Genomic DNA, 23,540 nt, shown 5'->3' on the forward strand with positions numbered 1-23,540 from the left:
CCTAGAGGCCCCGTCTCCCTCAGCCTGATGGAACAGCAGGCCCTGGACAGGGGGCAGGCAAGGTCCTGGTCAGGTTGCTGCAAATCCTTCTGAGTCCAGGGCCAGACAAGAGATCGAGTCCCTCCCAGTTCTGCAGGCCAGGCTTGGTGCTTCTCTCTACTTCTGGGGCTTGGGGCAAGCCTTGGTGTGTGGCTCCACGTCTGGGTCGCTATGTCCAGAGTTTCCTCTTCCCAGAACAGCAAGACCTCAGGCTTTGTGCCACTGGGAGTCAAACCCCGCAGTGCTGTGCCACTGGGCTCCACCCCAGCCCTTGCTCTTCTTTATTTTGAGACAGGATTGCGCTTAAATTGCAATCTTCCCATCTCAACCTCCCAGGTAGCTAGGAATGTCATCCTAGCACAAGGACTATTTCCATACAAGGACACACTCGCAGGTTCCAGTGGCCAGGACTTGAACACAGCTTTTGGGGGACACAAATCGACCCACAGCCATCACCATCAACTGCTGAACTCGGTGATGCATATGACTATCCTGTGTGCATGGAACAACCTGACCCGTCCACACCCCAGACAGAGTGGGAGTGGGCGAGGAGAGGTGTTATGTCACCGGTAACACTTAGGGTTACCCAAACCTTGCCTTGCACCCAATGGCCCAGACCTGCCTGCTGTGCTGAGTGACACTTTCTGTCCTTGCAGTTTCCAAACTGCATCTTGCAGCTTTTTGGGAAGAAGGTTGAGGACAGCTTGGAACTCTCCAGCGCCTCCAAAACGGAGGCCTCATCTGTGTCTTCAGTGTCACCTGCATGAGGCTGCCTCCCGCCTGCCCGGCCACTGCGGTTCTGGGCACCTCTCCCCATTTCTTTCTATCCCTGTGAAATAAATGGAATTGCTCTTTGCCAGAACCAAGCACGTCACAGAGGCTGCCACTGCCACGTGGGGCACTGAGCCTCTGCGTGTCCCGGCGCCGAGTCTGAGAGGGAGAGAGGGAGACAGAGAGCAGTGCGGACAGACTTTAATCTCCCCCAGTTCCACACCTCCCGGTGGCAACACGGAAGCGCAAGGTGGGCAGGTGTCTGCTGGTGATCAGGGAATCAGAAAGGGACAGGAGGAGGAGGGAGGGAACCAGCAAACTCAGGCAGGCAGCACACCAGCCCCATGAGGTCCTCCTGATGAAGGCCTGGAGTTCTTGGCATCCAGCCTCCACCTGGAAGGGACCCACACCTGCCAGTCTGTGGCTGCAGTGGCACGTTGCTTCTGCCAAGCCAGAGCCCCGAGCCCGAGCACCGTGAGCATGATGAACATGCGCAGGTGCCAGGCGGCTTGGGGCAGGGGGCAGGAGCACACGGTGGAGACGCACGCCAGGACGGCGCAGGCAAGGACGAGCAGCAGGCTCATGAGGCAGGGCAAAAGCTCCCGGGGGCCGCTCCAGACCCTTGCCGTCACCGCCACCTGGGTGGCTTGCTGCAGGGCCTCTAGCTTCGCCAGCCGGCCCTTGAGAACCTCCACGACCCCCTGTAGGCGGGAAACACAGGACAGAGCTGAGTCGCTGGCAGCCGAGAGCGCATGACAAGCACAGCAGGGACTGAGTGCCCAGCTGGGCTGCGGCCGGCCAAGGATGGGAGGAAGAGGTGTGGGCACGAAGAGGGCGCGGGCAGGAGGCCAGGGCCAGAGGCCACCCCAGCCTCCCCCTCAGGAGTGACGCTCCCACCCAGCCCAGGTCTTCGGGCCACAGGTGGTGCCCTCCCACAGCAGCAAGCCAGCAGGCACCGGCCCGGGCACAGAGGGAGTGCTGCGGCCGAGAGGGCAGTGGGGAGGGGCACTCTCACCCATAGTTCCTTGGCCTGCTCATAGGACAGGTATGCCATCTTCTCTTCGGAGCAGGCCAGGCCCTGCTGGAAGTGGTAAATCTCATCCCGATGCTGCTGCAGGTGGCCATCCATCTGTCCTACCACCAGTGCTTGTCTCAGGAGCAAGAGAGACAGGAGCACACTCAGGGCCTCGGGCTGCTCCCAGGCCCGTGGGTGCCCTGCCTCCCTGCCCCCCTTCTCGGCTGGGCTCCATCAGAGAGGCCACCTCCTTCGGGCCACCAAGACACCCCAGGCGCACATCAATCACAAGCACACTGTCAGCTCTGTCTTCCATCTAGGTCCTCTCTAGTAACCGGGCTGCAGAGTTTAATGTCCATGCCAAGGGTGCTCCTGGCCCCGAGTTTTGCAGGTGGCAGTGACTCCATGAAGCCGTCTCTCCATAGAAGACGACCGAGTGCACAAGGGCACTGGCACGCAACGCCCAGATGAGCGCAAGGCTGGGGCGGGGCGGGGCGGGCAGGAGGGACTGCTACTGCTCTCGGGCTTCTTTGGGTGCCATGAGACAGCAGGGATGGCTGAACGACTCTGGGAATCCACTAAAACCCAATGGACTTACCTTCAAACGGACAAGATTGGTAGGGTGTGAATTAGATCTTAATGCAGCTGTTATTTAAACAAAACAAAAAACTGGATTGTAGTAATGGTTGCACAACTCAGTATGTATAATAAAAACCACCAAGATGCGGTTAACATAGTGTATTTTAATGACATGCAAATTGTATCTCAATAGAGATGTTAAAAAAACACAAGTAAAACACCACGTGTTCTGTCTGTAAACACACGAGTATTCAAAGTACAAAAACATGCATGGAAAAGATGAGCAAATACAGGCAGATGTGGCGGCACAGGCCTGTCATCCCAGCACTCAGGAGGCTGAGGCAGGAGGATCATGTCGAGTTCGAGGTCAGCCTGAACTACATTGCAAGATCCTGACTAAAAAACCAAAAACATAAACAAAAAAGCAAACAAGGCCAGTGAGGCTGCTGGATGGGGGCTGGGGGTGGCAGATCTCCGACTGAATCCTTGGAGGTTTTCTTTCATTCCTTTGTTTCTTTTTGAGGTTCCAGGGATTGAACTCAGGCTTTCACATATGCGCAGAGTGGTTGTGCAGAGACCGGCAAAACAAGACTCAGATCTGGCCCGCCCCCAGGACCCGCCTAACTCCCACACAGAAGCCCGGCTCACTTGCTGCAAGGCAAGCTGGGCTTTGGACCTCAAAGGTCCAAAGGCTCATGTGTGAAAGGCTTGATCCCTGAAGCAGCAGTGCTCAGAGAGGGCCGGGGAGATGCTGGGATCCTGAGGGCCCTGAGCTCATCAGCACTTCTTCCATGGAGGGGTGGGAACTTTGGGAGGAGTCTACTGGGAGGAAATGGGTGACTATGGGTTGTGCCCTGACACTATTTTGTCCCCTCTGGCGACCAAGAGGTGTGCAGCTTTCCTCTGCCAGGCCCTTGTGGCTGATGTTTCTGCCTAATCACAGGCCCAAAGGCAAGGGGGGGCACAGTTGAAGTGAAGCCTCTGAACCTGGAGCCACGAGCAACCTTCCTCCCTTTGAGTGGGTTGTCTCGGGGACTCTCTCACTGCAGCAGACAGTGACTAGCACAGCAGCTCCCAAAGCTGCACTGCAAGGACCATTCCCCTGGGCTGTGCCCCAGGTCCCTGGTGAGAAGAGTTGATGACAACAGGGCTAAGGTTGCAAATCACAGAGCTAGACCTCAAAATAGACTCCTCGCTGCCATCATTGCCTTCATGGGAGAGATATGACCAAGGGATTGGAGACATGAATTATGATGAAGCATATTTTTATGAATCTCACCTGCATGAGTATGAGGTCAATTAATAGGTGCATCATCAGATTTATAAGAACACAGGAATAAATGCTTGAATGAGGCAGGGTATTCATAAACAATTTAGTGTGTTCAATTTTTGACAGTTCATGCTTGCAGTACATGATGATGACATTGAAGGTGGGGAGTGGGTACCTGTACAAAACACATTCTCCTACCTGCTCTCCCTCCGTCCCTCCTTCTCCTGGCTGACCTACGGTATGTCCTAAGGACATTCTCCCAGCCTCTCCTTCTCTCGCCCTAGCCCAGTCTCCTTTCCTCCAGCAGCACCTGCCCATTGTGCACTAACCCTTCCTGTGTCCTTTATTTCTAGGGCCTCTCTCCAGCTCCTATTGTCCCAAAGATCAATCCCCCCCCCGAAAATGCTCTTATGCACACGCAATAATGACCAGGCAGCCAGACACTCCCAAGATACTATATCACTCTCAAGACCACCCTTCTCTGATGCAAACCACTTCTTTCCAGACTCTTTTCTTGATCATTCCTGAGAAATGGCTCTTGATCATCTCTGCTGGACCTACTGGCCTGCACTTGGAGCTGGAGTCTGATACAGGGATCAAATAACCCAGGCATGCTAGGTGACACGTCACCCTGAGGGTACTACGGGGATAGTCAAAGACAGAAGGATCCCTTGGGAGCACAAGCTAGCAGGTGTGTGCAGAAGGCAGCCTGGGGACTGCTCCCAATACACTTGGGCAATCACAGAACTGTTTCAGCCGCCAACCAGGAGGTGGGGCTAGCGACTCTAGCGGCGCAGGGTGGAGGTGGAGCGGGAGGCTGGGCGTGCAGACGTGGACCTACACAGCCCTTCAGAGGTCTGACAGGGAAGGAAGGAACCATGCTTATTCGCTGAAGGAGAGAATCCAACACAGCAGGGGGCAGCAGGCAAATGAAGGAGACACGGGATACCTGAAGCCCCCAAAGAGATGGCGGGGGTGTGACGAGGGACAGGGAATGTTGTGAGGGCAGCTGGCCAGGTCTGGTGAGAAACAGCCAGCACGCCTTTCCCCACAACACAAGGGAAGGACCACGCGTCCAGGGAGGAACAGGATGACAAGAGGAGATTGGTAAGTTACAATGAAGTGGCTCTGAGCAGATTCTGGGGTCCAGTCACTGTGAGTTCAGGTGTCCTCCCTGGCACTTGCCTGGACTAGTCATAGAGCCAATTTGTGCTGGACAGAGGCTGAGGACAATAATGACACCTAGTACCACCTCCCTGCCAGATGTGCCTTAGGTGTTAAATACGGCAGTATGAGTTTGGCCCTGGTGTGCTGCCTGGCAGATGGAAATCCTTGTTGGTGACACAGCTGTTGCTTGCTATTAAATGGCAGTGACAAAAAGATCTGAATGCATTAATGAAGACCAAAGAGCAAGCAGATAAGACAGGAGTGACTGGCCGGGAGTGTAGACAGGCACTGCAGCTGGAAAAGAGGAGGGTGCGCTTGAGGATGGCAGAGATCAGGGCAGGGACAGTTATGGATGGAGCCCTGCATGGAGCAGCTGACAGACATGTAGTGAGGGTCAGGGCCATGGACTGGAGAGCCCAAAATGCCGAGCAGCACCCTCACCCTCAGGCCCACCTGGCTCCAGACAGTCTCTCCTGGCTGGACCATGGACCTCCACCAAGCCCATCCAGAGGGTCCACGCTGCTCAGCCACAGCCAAGCACCACCATCTGGAACCTGAGCCCCCTCCCCTAATGACAGCCTCAAAGGGTCTGACCACTGGCTGCTGCCCACTGTGCTTCCCTAGTGAGATCAGGAACCCCAGTGTCTCAGTCAATTTCCTATCACTGGGACAAAATACCCAGCATCCACAATTTGAAGAAGGAGAAGTTCCCTTTGGCTCATGTTTTGGGGAGATTCAGTCCATGGTCAGCTGGCTCCAAGGCAGAAACAGCATGGTAGAAGGGTCTGGTGGAGGAAAGCTGCTTCCATGGCAGCCAGGAAGCAGAGAGAGAGAGCAAGGAAGCCCAAGGACAAGAATACAACCTTCCAGGTCACACCCCAGTGACCCTCCTCCTCCAACAAGCCCCCCCCCAAATACATGAGACTTTGGAGGGGTATTTTCGATCTAAAATGTAACACCACTAACCTCTCCAATCGTTCTGAGATGGATTCAGGGGCAGAACCAGCTATCTGAAGCAAGCTCACATTGTAAAGATCAGACAGAGGAGGACAGATCAGCAAGAGGCAGAATAACCAGGCCTGGTGGCACAAGCCCATAATCCCAGCTCTGGGAGACTGAGGCACAAGTATCTCAGAGTCCAAGCCCAGCCCGGGCAGCCTATGATTCAGTGAGACTCTGACTCCAGATAAAAATAAAAAAGGAACTGGGGATATAGCTCAGCGTGAAGGCCCCAAATGCAATCCCCAGTTCCAAGAGGGGGAAAAATGACTGAGAATAAAACCAGAGGTTGGTGGTGTTGTAGAAGGAAAGGAAAAGCAGCATTTTAAAAAGGGCAATGGCTGTGTGGAAAGATTGTGTCTGCTGACATCCAAACACCCCTGAAAAACGTCTGTTGGGTCTCTAATGCAGGAGCACAGGGTTCGGGCGAGGTGGGGAGCAGACTGCAGCGGCTGCAGGTGCAGGGAGGGTTGGAGTGGTTTCCTTGTTCCATCTTTACTTGTTAAAATGGAAGGCATGAAGAATATTGGCTATGGGCTGCCAGGTTGCTCAACATTAGAGGGCAAGCTCAGCATGCACCAGGCCCTGGGTTTGAGCCCTAGCACTGTAAAGAAAGAACGGGGGGTGCATTTGGCAAAAAACAGAGAACTCTTAAAAAAAACAAAACAAATGAGGAACTGAAAAGTACCTTACCTTGAATTAAGAAGACAGGGGGTAGGTTAAGAACAAAATAGCTCTAGCAATGTATAAATAAACTTAACGAGAAATACAAACAGAATGAAAAACCCACTATAATCTTACCACACAAGGAAGGATTGTGTTTCTGTGTATTCCTCTATAAACTCTAATATTTTCGGGCCGGGGATTTAGCTCAGTGGTTCCACTGCCTGCCTCGCAAGTGCAAAGACCTGAGTTCGATCCCCGGTACCAAAAAGAAAAAAAAAAGCTCCTTGCTTAAACTGTTATGTTTTCTTTATTTTTAACTATATTAGTGCTATTATGTAATAATAATTTGAATATATACAGTCCTATAGTCGTGTCCCCAGATTTACAGCCTTACAATAGGAAAAACTGCAAAAAAATAATGTCCAAAGTCTATTATTAAACAGAAATGAGACAATGCTACTGTTTTCTGCTAATCATAATGATAACTAAATAATTACAGGGTCAATTTGATATACGTAATATATCTTAATATGAAAGGAAAGCTAAAATATAATCCTAGTGTAATTTTATTACCCTCATATTTTTTCAAGATATCCTTGTATCTGATAAAATTAAACCAACCATTTCTTAAGTCTTACGTTAAATTCTGTTAGATTGTCAAAAGTAACTAAAGGGTCAATTATCAAAACCTACTTTGAATTTCTAAACTTTATACTCAGTATACAGCCTTTATTCCAAAAGTGTTGATAAACTGGATAGTTCTACCTAATTTTTCTAAAGTATAAAAAAGCCATTAAATCAGTGCAACCCACCCAAAACTAATTAATTTTCTGGTTTGTATTTTTAGTTTCTCCTAGAGTAGTAAAACTGATACAACACGTGTGTACTTTGTTGGGATGTGTTTGGGGTTAGCTACAATTAAAAACATTGTTTCAGTTCCTCATTACAAAAATGTGTAGATAGGGCTTTAGTGGTAAGACGGCATAAATAATGTAGGATACTGCCTCAAAGTGAAACATAAATATTCATACTAAAAAATGTTTTCTGGTTTGAAGGATATTCCATTAGTATGATTTTTTAGGTTACTCTGTATAGGCAAGCCATATCAGAGAAACTTGTTGGTTATTTGTTTTCTTCAGTGTTACTATATCAAATGGCTGACATTATATTATGCTTTTCTGTTCATGTTATAGCGTAATTCTTACTGATACTGAATTTTTAAATGGAATCATGCTATAAGCCTTTATATGTTTGTATTTCTTAAATATTTCAACTGTCTAAATGCCATATATTTTAAGTTTGTTTACTCTTTCAATATTGGTGAAAACTACTATACATCTATTGTTAATGGTTTAGTATTATATTCATTGTTTTAAAACAGTTTTTAGACTGTTTTTGTATGGGAACTTTATCTTAAGGCCTTTCATACAAAACTACACATTCTTGTACTTGTTCGTTTTCTTGTTTTAGTACTTAAGGTTAAGATTCTTTAAAATATCAGGAGTGCCTTATGATTTTATACTTTGTAATATTTACTTTCTATGTTGAGAAATTTTTTGTTTCGGTTAAGTAAAAAATCCTTCATTTGATTACTAAATCAGAATTCACTTTGATTTCTGTTTTATGTATTAATACAGTTTTTTCCCCTAATTACTTGCAAGCTATTGGAATTTCTGCACTAAATGCTAAGTAAAGGGGGGATATATGGTTAAGTTTTCTCAATGACTTTGACTTTGGGATTCCGTCATCATAAGAAAATAATCAGAACAAGATTCTGTTTATAATATGTAATCCTTTATGTAGTGACCATCACATACTTCACTGTTATTTTACAATAAGCCATTAAACTGTTTCATGCTTAAAGTAATGCAATATGAAGTTTTTGTGCTTCAAGTAATACAAAATATAAAAACACATTTAATGGTGAATTACTTGAATGTATATTACCTGTAGTTTAGAAAAATTTGGATTGCCTTGAGAAGACATGGTTTTTTAGTTCTGAGTTTGAACCTTATCTTTTCCAAATTCCAAGTACATTTCAATACCTTCTGTTATGCCTGGTGTTATGCTAGGTGGTGGTTTATATTTTGGCTTATTTCCCCCCCTTTTAAAGATGGTCAGATGTAACAAAAAAGCATGGCATTTATAACGAAGTTTTCTAAATAAATTCTTTATGCCACTAACAAAAAAAAAAGAAGAAGAACAAAATAGCTCCAGGCAGATGGAGTTTCAGTGACCTGGAAAAGAGTTCAGAAGAAAATACAATGAGGCAGAAAGAAACAAGAGATGGGAACAGAGACAAGACCTCGAAGAGGCATGGATAGAGGAATGAAAGAACAGGCCGAAGCAAGATTTCAAAAGCGAATGGACAAGGATGTCCAAAGTTGAAAAAAGACATCAAGCCACAAACCGAAGAAGCAAAGCAACATCAGGATGAGAGCAGAGAAAATCACATCCATGGCCACGACGGCAAAACTGCTACCCACTTAAGAGAAAGGATATGGAAAGGCAACAGGAAGGATGGCAGCAGCCTTTTCAGCAAAACTGAGGAAAGCCAAAAGGGGGGCTTTTCAAAATGCTTATTTCAGCCGGGTGTGGTGGCACATGCAATCCCAGCACTCAGGAGGCTGAGGCAGGAGGGCTGCTGTGAGTTCAAGGCCAGCTTGGGCTACATAGTGCATAGTGATTTCATGATTTCAAGGCCTGCCTGGAATACGTAGTGAGACTCAGTGTCAAAAAACAAAAACAAAACAAACCCAAAGGAAGGATTGTGCATTAGCTTGCTCTGAGAGTGGGTCAGTGGTCAAAGGCCTGGAGAAAGGAGAAGAACTTCGGAAATGATAGATAAATATGTCTTCTGGTACTGCTCATCAGTTCACCATATCTTTTCTTTTCTTTTTTTTTTGGTACCGGGGATTGAACTCAGGACCTTGCACTTGCGAGGCAGGTGACGGCACCACTGAGCTAAATCCCCGGCTCACTTAATCATTTTTAAGGCAAATTTGGAAATTAGGGAACTGTCTGCCTTATTGTAGCTTTAAAAATAGGATGAAAAAATAAACTGTAAAGTGGTTGAGTGGTGAGCAGCAGCAATGGCGTCTCCGAGATTCAGAATGCAGACACTGGAAAATCACAACTTGGGGAAGAAAAAAAGAGAAGTAGATCCTTGGGAATCGGGAAGGAACTGACAAGAAAATGACAAGCTACAGAGAAGGTGAAGAGATGGACCACAGCACAGAGAAGGGAATGGAAAAGTCTGGACTCTGACTCTCCACATTGCATCACATTCAAAATCCCAGATGGCTAACACAGGGGCAGAATCATAAAAGCTGTTAAGAGAAAAGCAATGATCACGTATAAAGGTCAACCCATTAGAATTACAGCAGTCTTCTCAATGCAAATCTGAGAGGCCAGGAGGGCTTGGGCCAAAGTGTTTCAAGCCCAATTTATACATCCTGCAAAACTTTCCTCAAAACTGATCAAGCGGGCTGGGGATGAAGCTCAGTGGTTTTGCCATCTTAAGCACAAGGTCCTGAGTTCGATCCCCAGTACCAAAAAAAAGAGACTGAAAATTGATGGAGAAATAAGGTAGTTCCATGATAAAGAGAACCTCAAGAAATTCAAGACCATCAAACCGGTATTATAAAATATTCTCAAAGATCTCTACCCTAGAAAAAGACAATGAAACTAACAATACCAATAAGTCAAATAGAATGAACATACCTGGCAGGGTGAGCAGTTAAGCAGAAAGGAAAAAATAAAATCAGCAACAGGAAAATCATGCAATGACAAGAATAAGTTGATACCTTTCAGTAATAACTGTTAATGTGAACAGTCTTGATTCCCTAATGAAGACATGCTTGCTTAAAAAGTAAGAATATTTTCCCATGAAAAGACTTAGGAAAAATTTTAAAAGCCCTGACAATGAAATACTTTTTACCACCCACTTCCATTATAGAGAGAGAGGGGGGAGGGAGGAGAGGGAGAGGAGAGAAGGGGAGGGGGGAGAGAGGGGGAGGGAAAGGGCAAAGGGGGGAGAGAGGAAGCGAGGGGGAGGGGGGAGAGAGGGGGAAAGAGAAAGAGAGGGGAAGGGGGGGGAGGGAGAGGGGTGTGAGAGAGACAGTAAGGAGTAACTAGGACAGGAACACCACCAGTTCAAATGAGCCCACTGCACCATCTCAGGGAAACGTAGAGGACATGTCAACAGGCCACAAGCAGTCCCCAAGGACATGTTAGTAGGACACAGAGAACACAGAGGACACATCAGCACTCCGTTTCTCTGACCCACCCCCGCAAAAGCAGGGCAAAAAATGCTATTCAAAAAAGCCTCTTAGCCCCAGCGACCAGCCAGCAGACGGTGAGGACCTCGGCCGCGTGGAGCCCCACTCCATCCCCACGCCCGCCCCCAGTGACCAGCTTAGGCCCCGGCTCTGGCCTCCTGGCTGTGCCGCTACCTGGCTCCACACTACAGATGCACAGCGGGGCATAAAGGCCATTGTCCTGAGCTGCAGAAGTGAACAACAGAGAGAGGACCTCCCTCAGGCTCCCTGATGAAAACTGAAGCCCACTGGAATAGTGAAGAGAATCTCTGCAATAAAGGCACACCAGACCACCATACTTGGTAAGTTGGAGGGATCATCACCTCCCATCGGAACCTGGACTATCTTCAGGGGAAGGGCAGCTGGAACCTGCAGTAGAACCTTGCGGAGTTCAACCCTGCAGGAGGACAGGGAACTCAACTTCGGACTTGCAGACAGAAATCTGCCTGAATCTCATGGGTCTGCTACTGGCTTGCTGAGACTCACTGACTTATATCTGCACACGGTTGCCCACGTTGTCTATTGTGACAGCAGAAACATACCCTGAAGGAGGCCCTTCATTTTTATCTTTTATTTGTTATTTTAAAAAAATATTTTTTTGCTCTTATTTTTAATTTTTATTTTTTTCTACTCTTTTCAAATTTTTATTATTCTCTTCTTTTTTTCTTTCTTTTCTCTTTTCTTTCTCTCTCTCTCTCACTCATTCTCTTGCTGTCCCATATTGTTCTTCATCTCCCTTTCTGTTCTTGTTCTGGCCCTAATTTGAATTTCTTCTTTATTTTTCTTTTCTTCTCATTTTCCTTCTCTCAACTGCCATTAGTTTTAAAGGAAAGTAAATGCAGTTTCTAGCCTCCCTATTATTGTTAGGTTGTGTTGTTCTCATCTTTGTTCTTTCAATCTGTCTTTTCCTCTTGTTTTCAACAGTTTCTTAGAGTTTGTGTGATCTTCCTGTGTCCTCTGGCCTCGCTGCTAACCTTTCCCTATGCTTCTACCTACCTATCCCTCCCTCCCCAACTCCTTCTAACTCCCCATCCCAAAGGGTAAAGTTGCTATATTGAAGAGTTTATTCACTATAAACATATGTTGGGCTGGTCCTCGATTTTGATATAATTCACACAGTTAAAGGTCATAGATTGATAACTACCACAAATTGTCCTTTTCTAAGCAGTGCTTGATGCTATGGTGTGGCTGATTGTATCACTTGGGCTAAGGTGTTGTGATTGATCTAATCAGTTGTCCTTCCTGGTACAATGAAAATGAGATAGCCTCAGAGCCATTAGAGACTCAAAACCTAAAGACCAGCTATATCTGGAAGACACCTCTGAGAAGCAATTATTCCATAAGGGTTCTAAATACAAGCAACAAAGATACTTACAATAAGCAATTTTGAAGTATCAACCCAAGAATTAAACCAAGAACAATAACAAAAACAAAAATGAGAAGACATTTAAGCAAGGCACAAACTCAGACTTCCACCCCACCAAAGGCAAATTCTGGGGGAAACAAGGTAGAAAAGTCTGATAATCAACCACCTGGGCACCCTAAACTGATAGCACAGGAAGTAACAAAACAGATGAATGAGGGCCGGGGATTTAGCTCAGTGGTTCCAGAGCCTGCCTCGAAAGCGCAAGGTCCCAAGTTTGATCCCTGGTACCAAAAAACAACAACAACAACAAAAAAAACCCAGATGAACGAGGCTCTAGAAAAATTCAAAACAGAAATAATTTCCCAGATAAGAGGGGGTGAGCAGAGTGAAAGATGATTAGAGGGCCTGGGATTTAGCTCAGTGGTTCTGGCACCTGCCTTGAAAGCGCAAGGATGTGATCCCCGGTACAAAAAAAAAAAAAAAAGAAAAAAGACATGATCAGAGGCTGTAGAACAGAAACTGAAAAAAAAAATAGATGAGCTCAGAACCATGCTGGAAGCCCTGAATGCCCAGCATAAGAAAGAAATGGAAACCATGATTGCCCAACATAAGAAAGAAATGGAATCCATGAAACACATTGAAACAGATATCCAGGAGATTAAAAACTCCATTGAAAGTATTCACAGCAGACGAAGGGAATGTAAAGATAGAATATCAGATATAGAAGACAGGATTGTGGTTAGTGACCATGAAAACAGAAATTTCTTAAAAATAGTAAGGGACCAGGCCGGGGATTTAGCTCAGTGGTTTCGCTGCCTGCTGTGCAAGCACAATGACCCAAGTTGGATGCCCAGTACCAGAAAAAAAAAAAATAGTAAGAGACCATGAGAAATCAATCCAGCAGCTGCTAGATGATGCAAAGAAGAATAACATAAGACTGATAGAAGTCCACGAAAAAACAGGAGAAAGTACAATTAACATAAAAACTGTTCACATTAGTAATAGTAGAAAACTTCCCAGAGGTAGAGAACTGGACATACAGATAAGTGAGGCATATAGAACTCCAACTAGTCAGGATCAAAAAAAAATCTACACCTAGACATGTAATACTCAAGGTCCCAGAAACCAAACAGAAGAACAAAATCCTATAGGCAGTTAGAGAAAAGAAACAAATCACCCACAAAGGAAAGCCCATCAGAATCACAGCAGACTTCTCAACACAAACCCTCAAATCAAGGAGAGCATGGAGTGAAGTATTTCAAGCCCTAAAAGAAAATAACTTCCAACCTAGACTGTTGTATTCTGCAAAATTATCTCTCAAACTCGATGTGGAAATTACATACTTCCACGACAAAGAACACCTGAGAAATTCCATGAACACCAAACCAGCACTCCAAGCAATTCTAAACAATATCCTAGAAAAAAAACAATGAAGGTCACAACTCCATGAGCCCCAACAGAGGGAGGCCACCAGTCAAGGCAAGAAACTAAAGGGAAAGGGGGAAAATTAAAAACTAAAAGAGCCAACAACAGTAAAATATCATGACAAGGATGAGTCAATATCTATCAATTATAACCATCAATGTTAATGGCCTCAATTCACTAATCAAAAGAAATAGACTGGCAGAATGGATTAAGAAGCAAAATCCAACAATATGCTTTATACAAGAAACACACCTAACTCAAAAAGAAATTCATAGACTGAAAGTAAAAGGATGGAAAACGGCTCTCCACGCGACAGGAACCCAGAAAAAAGCAGGGGTAGCAATCTTATTTGCAGACAAAGTAGATTTCAAACCGAAACTAATTAAGAGAGACAAAAATGGTCACTACATCCTTGTGAAGGGAACAATACAAGGGGAAGAGATGACAATCATAAATATATATGCAGCAAATACTAATGCTCCCAACTACACAAAACAAATATTAATGGACATGAAAAGGCAAATAAGCACTAACACAATTGTAGTGGGGGACCTCAATACCCCACTATCACAAATAGAAAGATCATCTAGACAAAAAATTAACAACAAAATTCAAGAACTGAACCAAGCTATTGAACAAATGGACTTAATAGATGTTTACAGAGTGTTCCACCCCACAAAATCAGAATATACATTCTTTTCGGCTGCACACGGGTCATTTTCCAAAACAGACCACATGCTAGCTCATAGCACATTTAAGTAAATGTAAAAGAATTGAAGTTACCCCCTGTATATTATCAGACTATAGTGCAATAAAATTGGAGATCAATAGCATAAGAAACTGCAAAACCCCCACAAACACCTGGAAATTGAATAACACCCTCCTGAACATCCAATGGGTCACAGAGGAAATTAAAGGAGAAATTAGACAGTTTCTACACGTAAATGATAATGCCAGTACAACATACAGGAATCTAGGGGACACAATGAAAGCAGTTCTATGAGGGAAATTCATAGCAGTGAATGCCCATATTAGAAAAACAGAGAGAATTCAAATAAATAACCTAATGCAGAACCTCAACCTCCTAGAAAAAGAAGAGCATGACAAACCCAAAGCTTGTACAAGAGAGGAAATTATAAAGATCAGAGCAGAAATCAATGCAATGGAGACTAAGAGAACGATACAAAAAATCAAAGAGTTGGCTTTTTGAAACAATAAATAAAATCGATAAAACTTTAGCCAACTTACCAGAAAAAGGAAAGAACGGTGCCTGCCTCGCAAGCGCAAGGTCCCAAGTTCTATCCCCAGTACAAAAAAAAAACAAAAAAAGGAAAGAAAAGGCTCAAATCCATGCAATTAAGAACGAAAAAGGTGAAGTCACAAAAGATCCAGCAGAAATCCAGAGGATCATCAATTCCTACTTCGAGAACCTATACTCTAATAAAATGAAAAACACCAAAGTCAAATGCCAAAGTTAAATGAAGAAGACATAGAAATTCTAAACACCCCAATTACAATGAGTGATATTGAAAACGTAATTAAAAATTTACCAACAAAGAAAAGCCCAGGTCCTGCTGGCTTCACTGCTGAATTCTACAAGACATGTAAAGAAGAAATATCGCCATTACTCTAAACTCATCAAGGAAATTGAAAGGGAAGCAATACTTCCAAATTCATTCCTAGAAGCAAGTGTTACTTTGATTCCAAAACCAGGGAAAGACCTAACCAAAAAAGACAACTACAGGCCAATCTCCCTAATGAACACAGATGCAAAAATCCTCAACAAGATACTAGCAAACAGTATACAGAGGGTCATCAAGAAGATCATACACCCTGACCAAGTCAGATTTATCCCAGGGATGCAAGGATGGTTCGACATACCTAAATCAATAAATGTAATACACTATATTAACAGAGTCAAGGACAAAAACCATATGATCATCTCAATAGATGCAGAAAAAGCATTCAACAAAATCCAACACCCACTCATGATAAAAACCCTACAGAAAATTGGAATAGAAGGTCACTATCTCAACCTGATTAAGGCTATCTATGAAAAACCAACAGCCATTTTTTTCAGGTCAAAAACTGAAAACTTTCACGCTAAATTCAGGAACAAGACAAGGATGCCCACTATCACCACTCCTGTTCAATATAGGTCTGGAAACATTAGCCACAGCAATTAGAAAAGAGAAAGAAATAAAAGGAATAAAGATAGGAAAGGAAGAAGTTAAACTGTCATTATTTGCTGACGATATGATACTTTACATAGAAGACCTAAAAAACTCCACCTATGACTTTTAGACTTAATTGACAGATTCAGTAGAGTAGCTGGATACAAGGTCAACATTCAAAAAACAATAGCCTTCTTGTACACAGATAAGAGACTCACTAAGAGAGAAATTAGGGAAACAATTCCGTTTACAATAGCATCCAAAAAAATGAAATATCTACGAATCAATCTCACAAAGGAAGCAAAAGACCTCTGCACTGAAAACTACAGCACTCTGAAAAAGGAGATTGAAGAGGACATCAGAAAATGGAAAGACATCCCTTGTTCCTGGGTAGGAAGAACCAATATAGTGAAAATGGCCATACTTCCAAAACTGCTATATAGATTGAATGCAAAGCCAATTGAAATTCCAACAATACATTTCACAGAACTAGAGAAAACAATCCAAAAATTCATTTGGAACCAGAAGAGACCTAGAATAGCAAAAGCAATTCTAGGCAACAGAGACATGGCTGGGGGTATCACAATCTCCAACTTGAAACTATACCACAAAGCTACTGTGATAAAAACAGCATGGTACTGGCAAAGAAACAGAACCAAGGATCAGTGGAATACATTAGAAGATGCAGGAACAACTCCAGACATGCTCAGCCACCTCATCTTTGACAAAGGAGCCAATCACCCTCATTGGAGGAAAGCTAGCCTATTTAATAAATGGTGTTGGAAAAAGTGGATTTCAACCTGCTAAAGATTAAAACTAGACCCATATCTATCATCATGCACTAAACTAAGATCAAAGTGGATTAATGATCTAAATATTAAAACAGAAACTGTAAACTTGCTGGAAGATAAGTTAGGTAGAATTCTTGAAGACATTGTCATAGGAAAAGACTTTATGAACAAAACCTCAGTAGCACAGGAACTAGCACAAAGAATCAACAACTGGAATCTCTTCTTGTTAAAAAGCTTCTGCACTGCAAGGGAAACCACCAACAGAGCCGAGACAACCTACAATGTGGGAAAAAATTTTTAGCAGTTGTTCCTCAGACAAAGGTCTACTATCTAGAATATATAAAGAACTGAAAAAATATCAGACTCCCCAAATTTAAAGACCCAATTCAAAAATGGGCATCTGAAATGAACAGACATTTCTCAGACAAAGAAGTAAAAGCACCAAATAAATATATGAAAAAATGTTCAACATCACTGGTCATTCGAGAGATGCAGATGAAAACAACACTGAGATTCCTCCTCACCCCAGAAAGAATCGCTGCTATCATGAAATTAACCAATAACAAATGCTGGCGGCGGTGTGGGGAGAAAGGAACCCTTTACCATTGTTGGTGGGAGTGCAGACTGGTGCAACCACTATGGAAATCAGTGTGGAGATACCTCAAAGAACTAGGACTGGAAGTCCCATTTGACCCAGCTATTCCCCTGCTGGGGATCTTCCAAAAAGAATTGAAAGTATCATACCACAACGATATATGTGCACCCATGTTCATAGCAGCACAGTTTGTAATAGCTACAACTTGGAAACAGCCCAATTTTCCATCAACTGGAGACTGGATAAACAGATGTGATTTTTTTATAAAATGGAGTACTACTCAGCCATAAAGAAATGACAAACTAGAGACATTTATAGCTAAATGGATGCATATTGAGGTGATACTCTTAAATGAAATAAATAGGACACACATGTGTAAATACCAAATAGTTTCTCTAGTGTAAGAAACTGAAAGTGTAAATAAGGACTAAAATGATTAAAATGAATAATTGATAATGTGAAATAGGAAGAAAAGTTCCAAAGTGGTAGGGGAAGTGGGAGGGGAAAGGGAAAGGAAAGAAGGTAACGGAAAAATTATGATAAAAGGAAAAAATGGAAACAAAGTCTATGTAAATAGGGAAGGGTGGAGGGGGTGAAGGGAGCACAGGGAATGGAGAAAAAAAAATAAGAACCAAGATACATCATGTACAGGTACAAGCACCCAATGATAAATGTAAACATATTGTGTACCTAAAATGTACCAATAAAAGAATTTAAGTAAAAAAAAAAAAGAGCCTCTTAGCCTGCAAGAGACACCTGTGTTGTGCTGCCATAGAGAGGTCCCTCTCGGCTCTTGGGCTGTCAGAGTTCGAGTTCCCCTCACTGTTTTCTGCTCAGTCAGCAGGCAGGAGGACTGCAAATTCAAGCCCAGCCAGAGCACCTGGGACCTGCCAAGAAAGAAAGAAAGAAAGAAAGAGAGAGAGAGAGAGAGAGAGAGAGAGAGGGAGGGAGGGAGGGAGGGAGGAAGGAAGGAAGGAAGGAAGGAAGAAAGAAAAGAAAGAAAGAGGGAAAGAAAGAAAGGAAGGAAGAAAGAAAAGAGGGGCAGGGATTTAGTTCAGTGGTTCCGCCACCTGCCTCACAAGTGCAAGGACCTGAGTTTGATCCCCGCTACCAAAAAGAAAAAAAGAAAAGAGCAAAGCCTAGTGCATAGCCGGTGGAAAGGTAACTGGCACAGTCCATGGGAGCCAACCTGGCAGTCCCTCCGAACGGTACACCGAGAGCCCCCACAGGCCACAGCAATCCCACTGCAGGAGGAGACCCCAAAGAACTCACGCCTGCACAAGAGCCAGGGAGCCAGCGTTCACAGCAGTTTCGCACAAGCAGCAAAAGTTGTAAACAACGGGTCCAGGTTTCGGAGGGGAGGGGCCTTGGTGACAAGAGGCCAGCCACTAGGACGCAAAGGTGTGCTCTCAGCCCTGGCTCCTCCCTTCTCTTCCTGACTCCAGGCTTCCAGGTGGTGAGCACCCTCCCACGAGCCTCCCATGAGCCAGCGAGCACTCTGCTGTGCCATCCCTGCCTTGGAGCCCATTGACTTTGGACTGAACCCTCCGAAAACTATGAGCCCAAACACACCTCTCCTTCTGGAAGTTGTGGGTGAGTACTTTGTCCCAGAAACGGGAAGGCAGTTAATACACAGCCCAGATGTCTGTCAACGTGGGCCAGAGAGACAAAAAGTAGGGGGTATTCAGCCAAGGAAAAAAGGAAGGTCTGGTGCATGCCACAACCTTGAACACGCCAGGCAGGCACAAAAGCCATATCCGAAGACTCTACACTACCACATTACCAGTGGCCCCGCCCCAGGCTACAGGCAGGTCCCCGGGGCAGAGGGAGGGAAGGGGCTCGCCTCACCTGTACCTGTGCTCCTGAAGGGACTCCAGTGACACAGGCAAGTCTGTCAGATACTTGTCCTGGAGGCGCTGGTAGGCCCCCTGCAGACTTGAGCATGAGCTCCTGACCTCTGCCAGCTCCTCCTTTGCCCTGTGCAGCAAAAGTGCTCGCTGCCAACTGGGACAGGAGGGGTAAGTCTCCGGCACACAGGCTCCAGCAATGCCAGGCCCACCTGGCTGTTCACGGTCATCCAGGCCAATGTCTGCCTTGAGTGCTGGGCCCTTGGGCCTGTGACCCTCTAGCTCCAGGAGCTGCTGGTAGCACTGGCGGAGCCGGCACTCAATGTTCGAGATGGTGGCCGAGGTGTGCTGGTTCACCCTCTCAAAGGCCTGCCAGATATGTGCGGCCTGGTGACGGTCAGCGCTGGTCACCAGCTTGAGGTAGTTCATCATGTTCTCATCCTGGCTGGCTTTCTCCACCCTCAGCTGCTCGGACAGGTAGAGGATGCGGTGCCTAATGCCTTTCTGCAAGCTTCGGGTGACATCCCTCTCCGACAGGCTGGAGTGGCCAGAGTGGCTGCTAGGGCCATCCTCGCTGGATGACAGGAACCTGCGGGAAGGCACATGGCGGGGGAGGCTCGCCCTTGGATCCCTGGTGTATTCTTTCTGCAGTGGAAAACAAGAAATCACAAAAGGGTGTTCTGTGAGCCGCAACGGCAGGAGCCTTGGACACAGACGTCCTCACTCCATGAAAACATGCGTGTGCATGGACGCTGACGTGTGCAGGGGGACCCTCCCCTCCTTTCCAGCACCTGACTTCTCACTTCACAGGTGAATGTCCCCTCTACATCCGCGGTATCATCCTCCAGCTTCCTTGTTGTTATCTTCCAACAATTACCAGTTGTAGGTCTCATAAAGAACATTTCTTGTGAAGTACAAATAAACTCATTCCCACAAACCCACATGGCTTGCACATTGCTACTTCCAGGGAGACAGGAGAGGTAGGCAGAGAGATGTGCAACCTAACAGGTTCACTGCTTCATGCAATCATTCGTTCCATACATGAATTCCTGAGGGCCGACCATGTGCTACAGCCAGGTACATTCTCCACTGTCACAGAACAGTCCATGCTATTGTAATGGAGAGGGAAAATGGCAGCTGAGGACCAGCACACAGCCTCTGCAGGACCTGGATCTAGACACCCAGAACAACAACTCAGCAAGAAAAGAGGAAGGCGAGCTCGGGAATCAGGAAAGAGCCAACAGGAACACTAGAAATCACAGGGAAACTGGAGAAATTGAGGACAATGAGAGAAAAGAAGCACTGGCCCCAGCTCCTGGGAGGGAACCTGACTCTGCAGATCAAGGTGACCCGGAGAGGGGCGGCAGCCCCTGGGGAACAGGTCCAGCACTGCTAGCCCTAAGACAGCTCATGGCGTTGTAAGCTGCAAATACAGCGTGCAGTTTGACTCTGAAAGAGATGCCTTCCACGTGGCCGGCTGGCATTGAGGAAGAAAGGGAGTGCAGCACCACCATGTTTGTGAGCCATTTGGGGAAGGCGTTAGTTGTTCAAGACTGAGCTACTCTGGGGATCAGAAATCACAAAACAACTATAAACTTCAGGGTCTCTGGGGCCACCTTACCACAGTGACTGGGTGGGAGACAGTCACCAGAGACTGTCACCTGAGAAGTTAAAGCAGTAGCGAGCTCAGACCAGGAAGCACATGGTGGTCCTGTCCTCCATGGTGAGAAGCCAGGCCAGTTGAGCACTGTTTTCCCAGGGGCTGGGCCTGAAAGTGCTGGCCTTACATCCAGTGGACTGCTTGACCCCTACTCCACCACCCAGCTGCCTACTTCCAGCACAGAGCTCAGTGGTCTGTTTGCCTCTCCACCTGCCAACGTGATCAGGGATACACCTTGGCCTGGACGGTTGCCACAGCCTGAGGTGTGCAGGCAGAGGGGCTGCTGGACAGGAAGGCACCTCATGAGCCCATAGCAGTGACTTGGGGCTCACGGAAAGACAGGGAAACTGGGCAGACACCATTGACCGACCATGCCCAGCAGGAAAGGTGGGGCAGGACTCAGCATTCACACACAAAAGAGTGAGTGTGGAAACAAAACAGGCCCTACTTGTGACTCACCATCCTTCCCCCATACCTGGAGGATTCCAATACCACAGGCTCTGGAAAGAAACCTCTCACCCAACACATGGAGGGCTCATTTTTCTTTTTCTTTGTTTTCAGGGAAAGGGGAGTGCTTTTTTTTTCTTTTCTTCCTTGTTTTATTCTTTTTCTTACTTTTCTTATTGTTCTGTTACTTTTACCTAGTGCTATTTTCTTTTATTCTTCATTTGAATTCTTTATCTCACTTTTCTCTCTCTCATCTTCCTATCATTTTTTTCAAATTTTACTTCTTTTATTTTTCTCTTTCCCCATCTCCTCCATTTTTATTATTACAATTAAGTAGTATTAATTTTTTAGATACTTAGTTGCTAAATGCAGCTACTGCTGAACTCTTTCCTGTGTTAATGGTGGTATAGTTATTACCTTTAGTAGATACTTACTGTATGACGCTATTCGGTTTGTCTTTGGGTCTCTGTTATCATTGTAGATCTCTTTTCTATTGATAATGGTGGCTCAGAGGTAACTTTTGTTTCTCTTTTCTTTTTTTTCTTTTTTTTTTTGGTACCAGGGATCGAACTCGAGACCTTGCGCTTGTGAGGCAGGCAGCGGAACCACTGAGCTAAATCCTCAGCTCAGAGGTAACTTTTATTGGTTCTCATGTTATGCGGATATCTAGTTTGTCTCTGACTCTATCATTATTGCTGATTGCTACTGCCAATGGTGGCACAGCTATTGCCGTTAATTGGTTTTTATTGTATACTAATATCTCATCTGTCTTTGTGTCATCATCATTACTGTGGTTTGTTTTCTCCTCTCTATGTGGTGCTGGGGATCAAGTCCCCAGAAGATGGCTGGACACTAAGAATGCCCTCAAATATCACACTGAGTATGCTGAAGAGGAGTATAAACACCAAAACATAGCAGAACCCAAGGTCACATCACAGGAAGACAGAACCTAACTAAAGAGATGTCCACAGTAGGGATAAAGTCTCTGGCTTAACTGTTCTTCACCTTGCAGCACAAAAACAATAGAAATATGTGAAAGCAAGGCACCAAGATGCCTACAAAAACCCTTAGCCTCCCACAGGTCAATCTCATGTCCACTGAAGTGGAGGAAATAACAGACAAATAACTCAAAATCAAATGATCTAAATGTTTGAAGAGCTCAAAGAAGAAGCACATAAGCAATTTCATAAGATGTTCAGCAAGCTTAAAGAGAACTTTATTAAATAAAGGACTTTTTATTAATAAAATGTTTAATGAGCCTAGAGAAGAAACAAATAATAAACAAATTGAGTTAAACAAGACAATACAATATTCTTTACTAGTCTGGTAAAGAATTAGGAATTATACAGGCCGGGGATTTAGCTCAGTCAGTGGTTCTGCCACCTACCTCACAAGCGCAAGGACCTGAGTTCAATTCCCGGTACCAAAAAAAAAAAAAAAAAAGAATTAGGAATTATAAAAAGAAAGCAAGCAAAATATAAGATATGAAAAATATAACAGAAAGGATGGCTAACAGATATGACCAATATGAGGACAGAGTCTCAGAAATTGAAGACAAAGCGGATATACTAGGTCATAAACTCAGTGATACCCTAAAAACGACAACAAAACATGCAAGTTGAATGCAACAGCTACCAAATAACTCAAAAAGAAAACATTAGCATTATAAGAATAAAGGAAAAAATGAAAAGATGACTCAAAAGATATAGAAATTTTATTCACTGAAATCACAGCAGAAAATTATCCAAATCTAGGGAAAGAATTAAATATTAAACTACAGGAGGCATATAGAACACCAAGGAGCCATGGCCAGAAAAGAACCTCTCCACAGTATAATATAATCAACATTCCAGAAATTCAGGCCAGGGATTTAGCTCAGTGGTACTGCGTCTGCCTTGCAAGTGCAAGGTCATGAGTTCAATCCCTGGTACAAAAAAAAAAAAAAAAAATTCCAGAAATTTACAAAAGGAGAAAATAGTGAAAGCTGTTAAGAAAAAGCAGCAAATAGGCAAGCCTATTAGAATTACAACAAACTTTAAAGGCCAGGAAAACTTGGAGCAAAAGTTTTCAAGCCTCAAAAGAAAACAACTGTCAATTCAGACTTCTATAGCCTGAAAAATCACCCTTCAAAAACTGACAGAGAAGTAAATGCTTTCCATGACAAAGAAACCCTAAAGAAATACATGACCACTAAATGGGCATTGCAAAAAGTACTCAAGAGAATCCTAGACAGAAACAGGGAGGCCACCAGCACCAAAGAGCCCAAAGGAAATTATACATCTAACTGGGAGAGTAATTAAAAAAAAGGTAAAAAAACAAAGGAATTAGCACTGGAAAACTAATGCAATCACAAGATTCAATAAATACCTTACAATAATGTCTCTGTCAATAGTCTTCAATCCCCAATCAA

The 23,540-nt window shown here is 44.7% G+C and overlaps 1 protein-coding gene and 1 long non-coding RNA gene across 3 annotated transcripts in view; one reads left to right on the forward strand and one right to left on the reverse strand.

The window, feature by feature from the left end:
- Positions 1-1,001: 1,001 nt before the first annotated feature.
- The window catches only part of Tex28 (testis expressed 28), a 30,384-nt gene continuing 7,845 nt past the window's right edge, over positions 1,002-23,540 (reverse strand). Inside the window, exons 3-5 of the mRNA XM_021252333.2 lie at positions 19,025-19,668; positions 1,826-1,961; positions 1,002-1,511 (exon numbers count right to left, since the gene is read on the reverse strand). Coding sequence (XP_021107992.1) covers positions 1,131-1,511; positions 1,826-1,961; positions 19,025-19,668 — 1,161 coding nt within the window. The 3' untranslated portion in view covers positions 1,002-1,130. The remainder of the gene's footprint in view (positions 1,512-1,825; positions 1,962-19,024; positions 19,669-23,540) is intronic.
- LOC110347486 (uncharacterized) lies at positions 4,502-22,089 on the forward strand. Of its 2 annotated transcripts, none has more exons than XR_015448411.1 (3): positions 4,502-4,781; positions 21,693-21,762; positions 21,962-22,089. It is a non-coding gene; the product is annotated as an uncharacterized LOC110347486 (long non-coding RNA). The 2 variants fall into 2 exon arrangements; XR_002392166.2 differs by lacking the exon at positions 4,502-4,781 and adding an exon at positions 18,621-18,769.

Source organism: Heterocephalus glaber, unplaced genomic scaffold (genome assembly GCF_053883595.1).
Source record: "Heterocephalus glaber isolate CG9 unplaced genomic scaffold, H.glaber_assembly_v1.0 deba00001861, whole genome shotgun sequence".
Lineage (NCBI taxonomy): Eukaryota > Metazoa > Chordata > Mammalia > Rodentia > Bathyergidae > Heterocephalus > Heterocephalus glaber.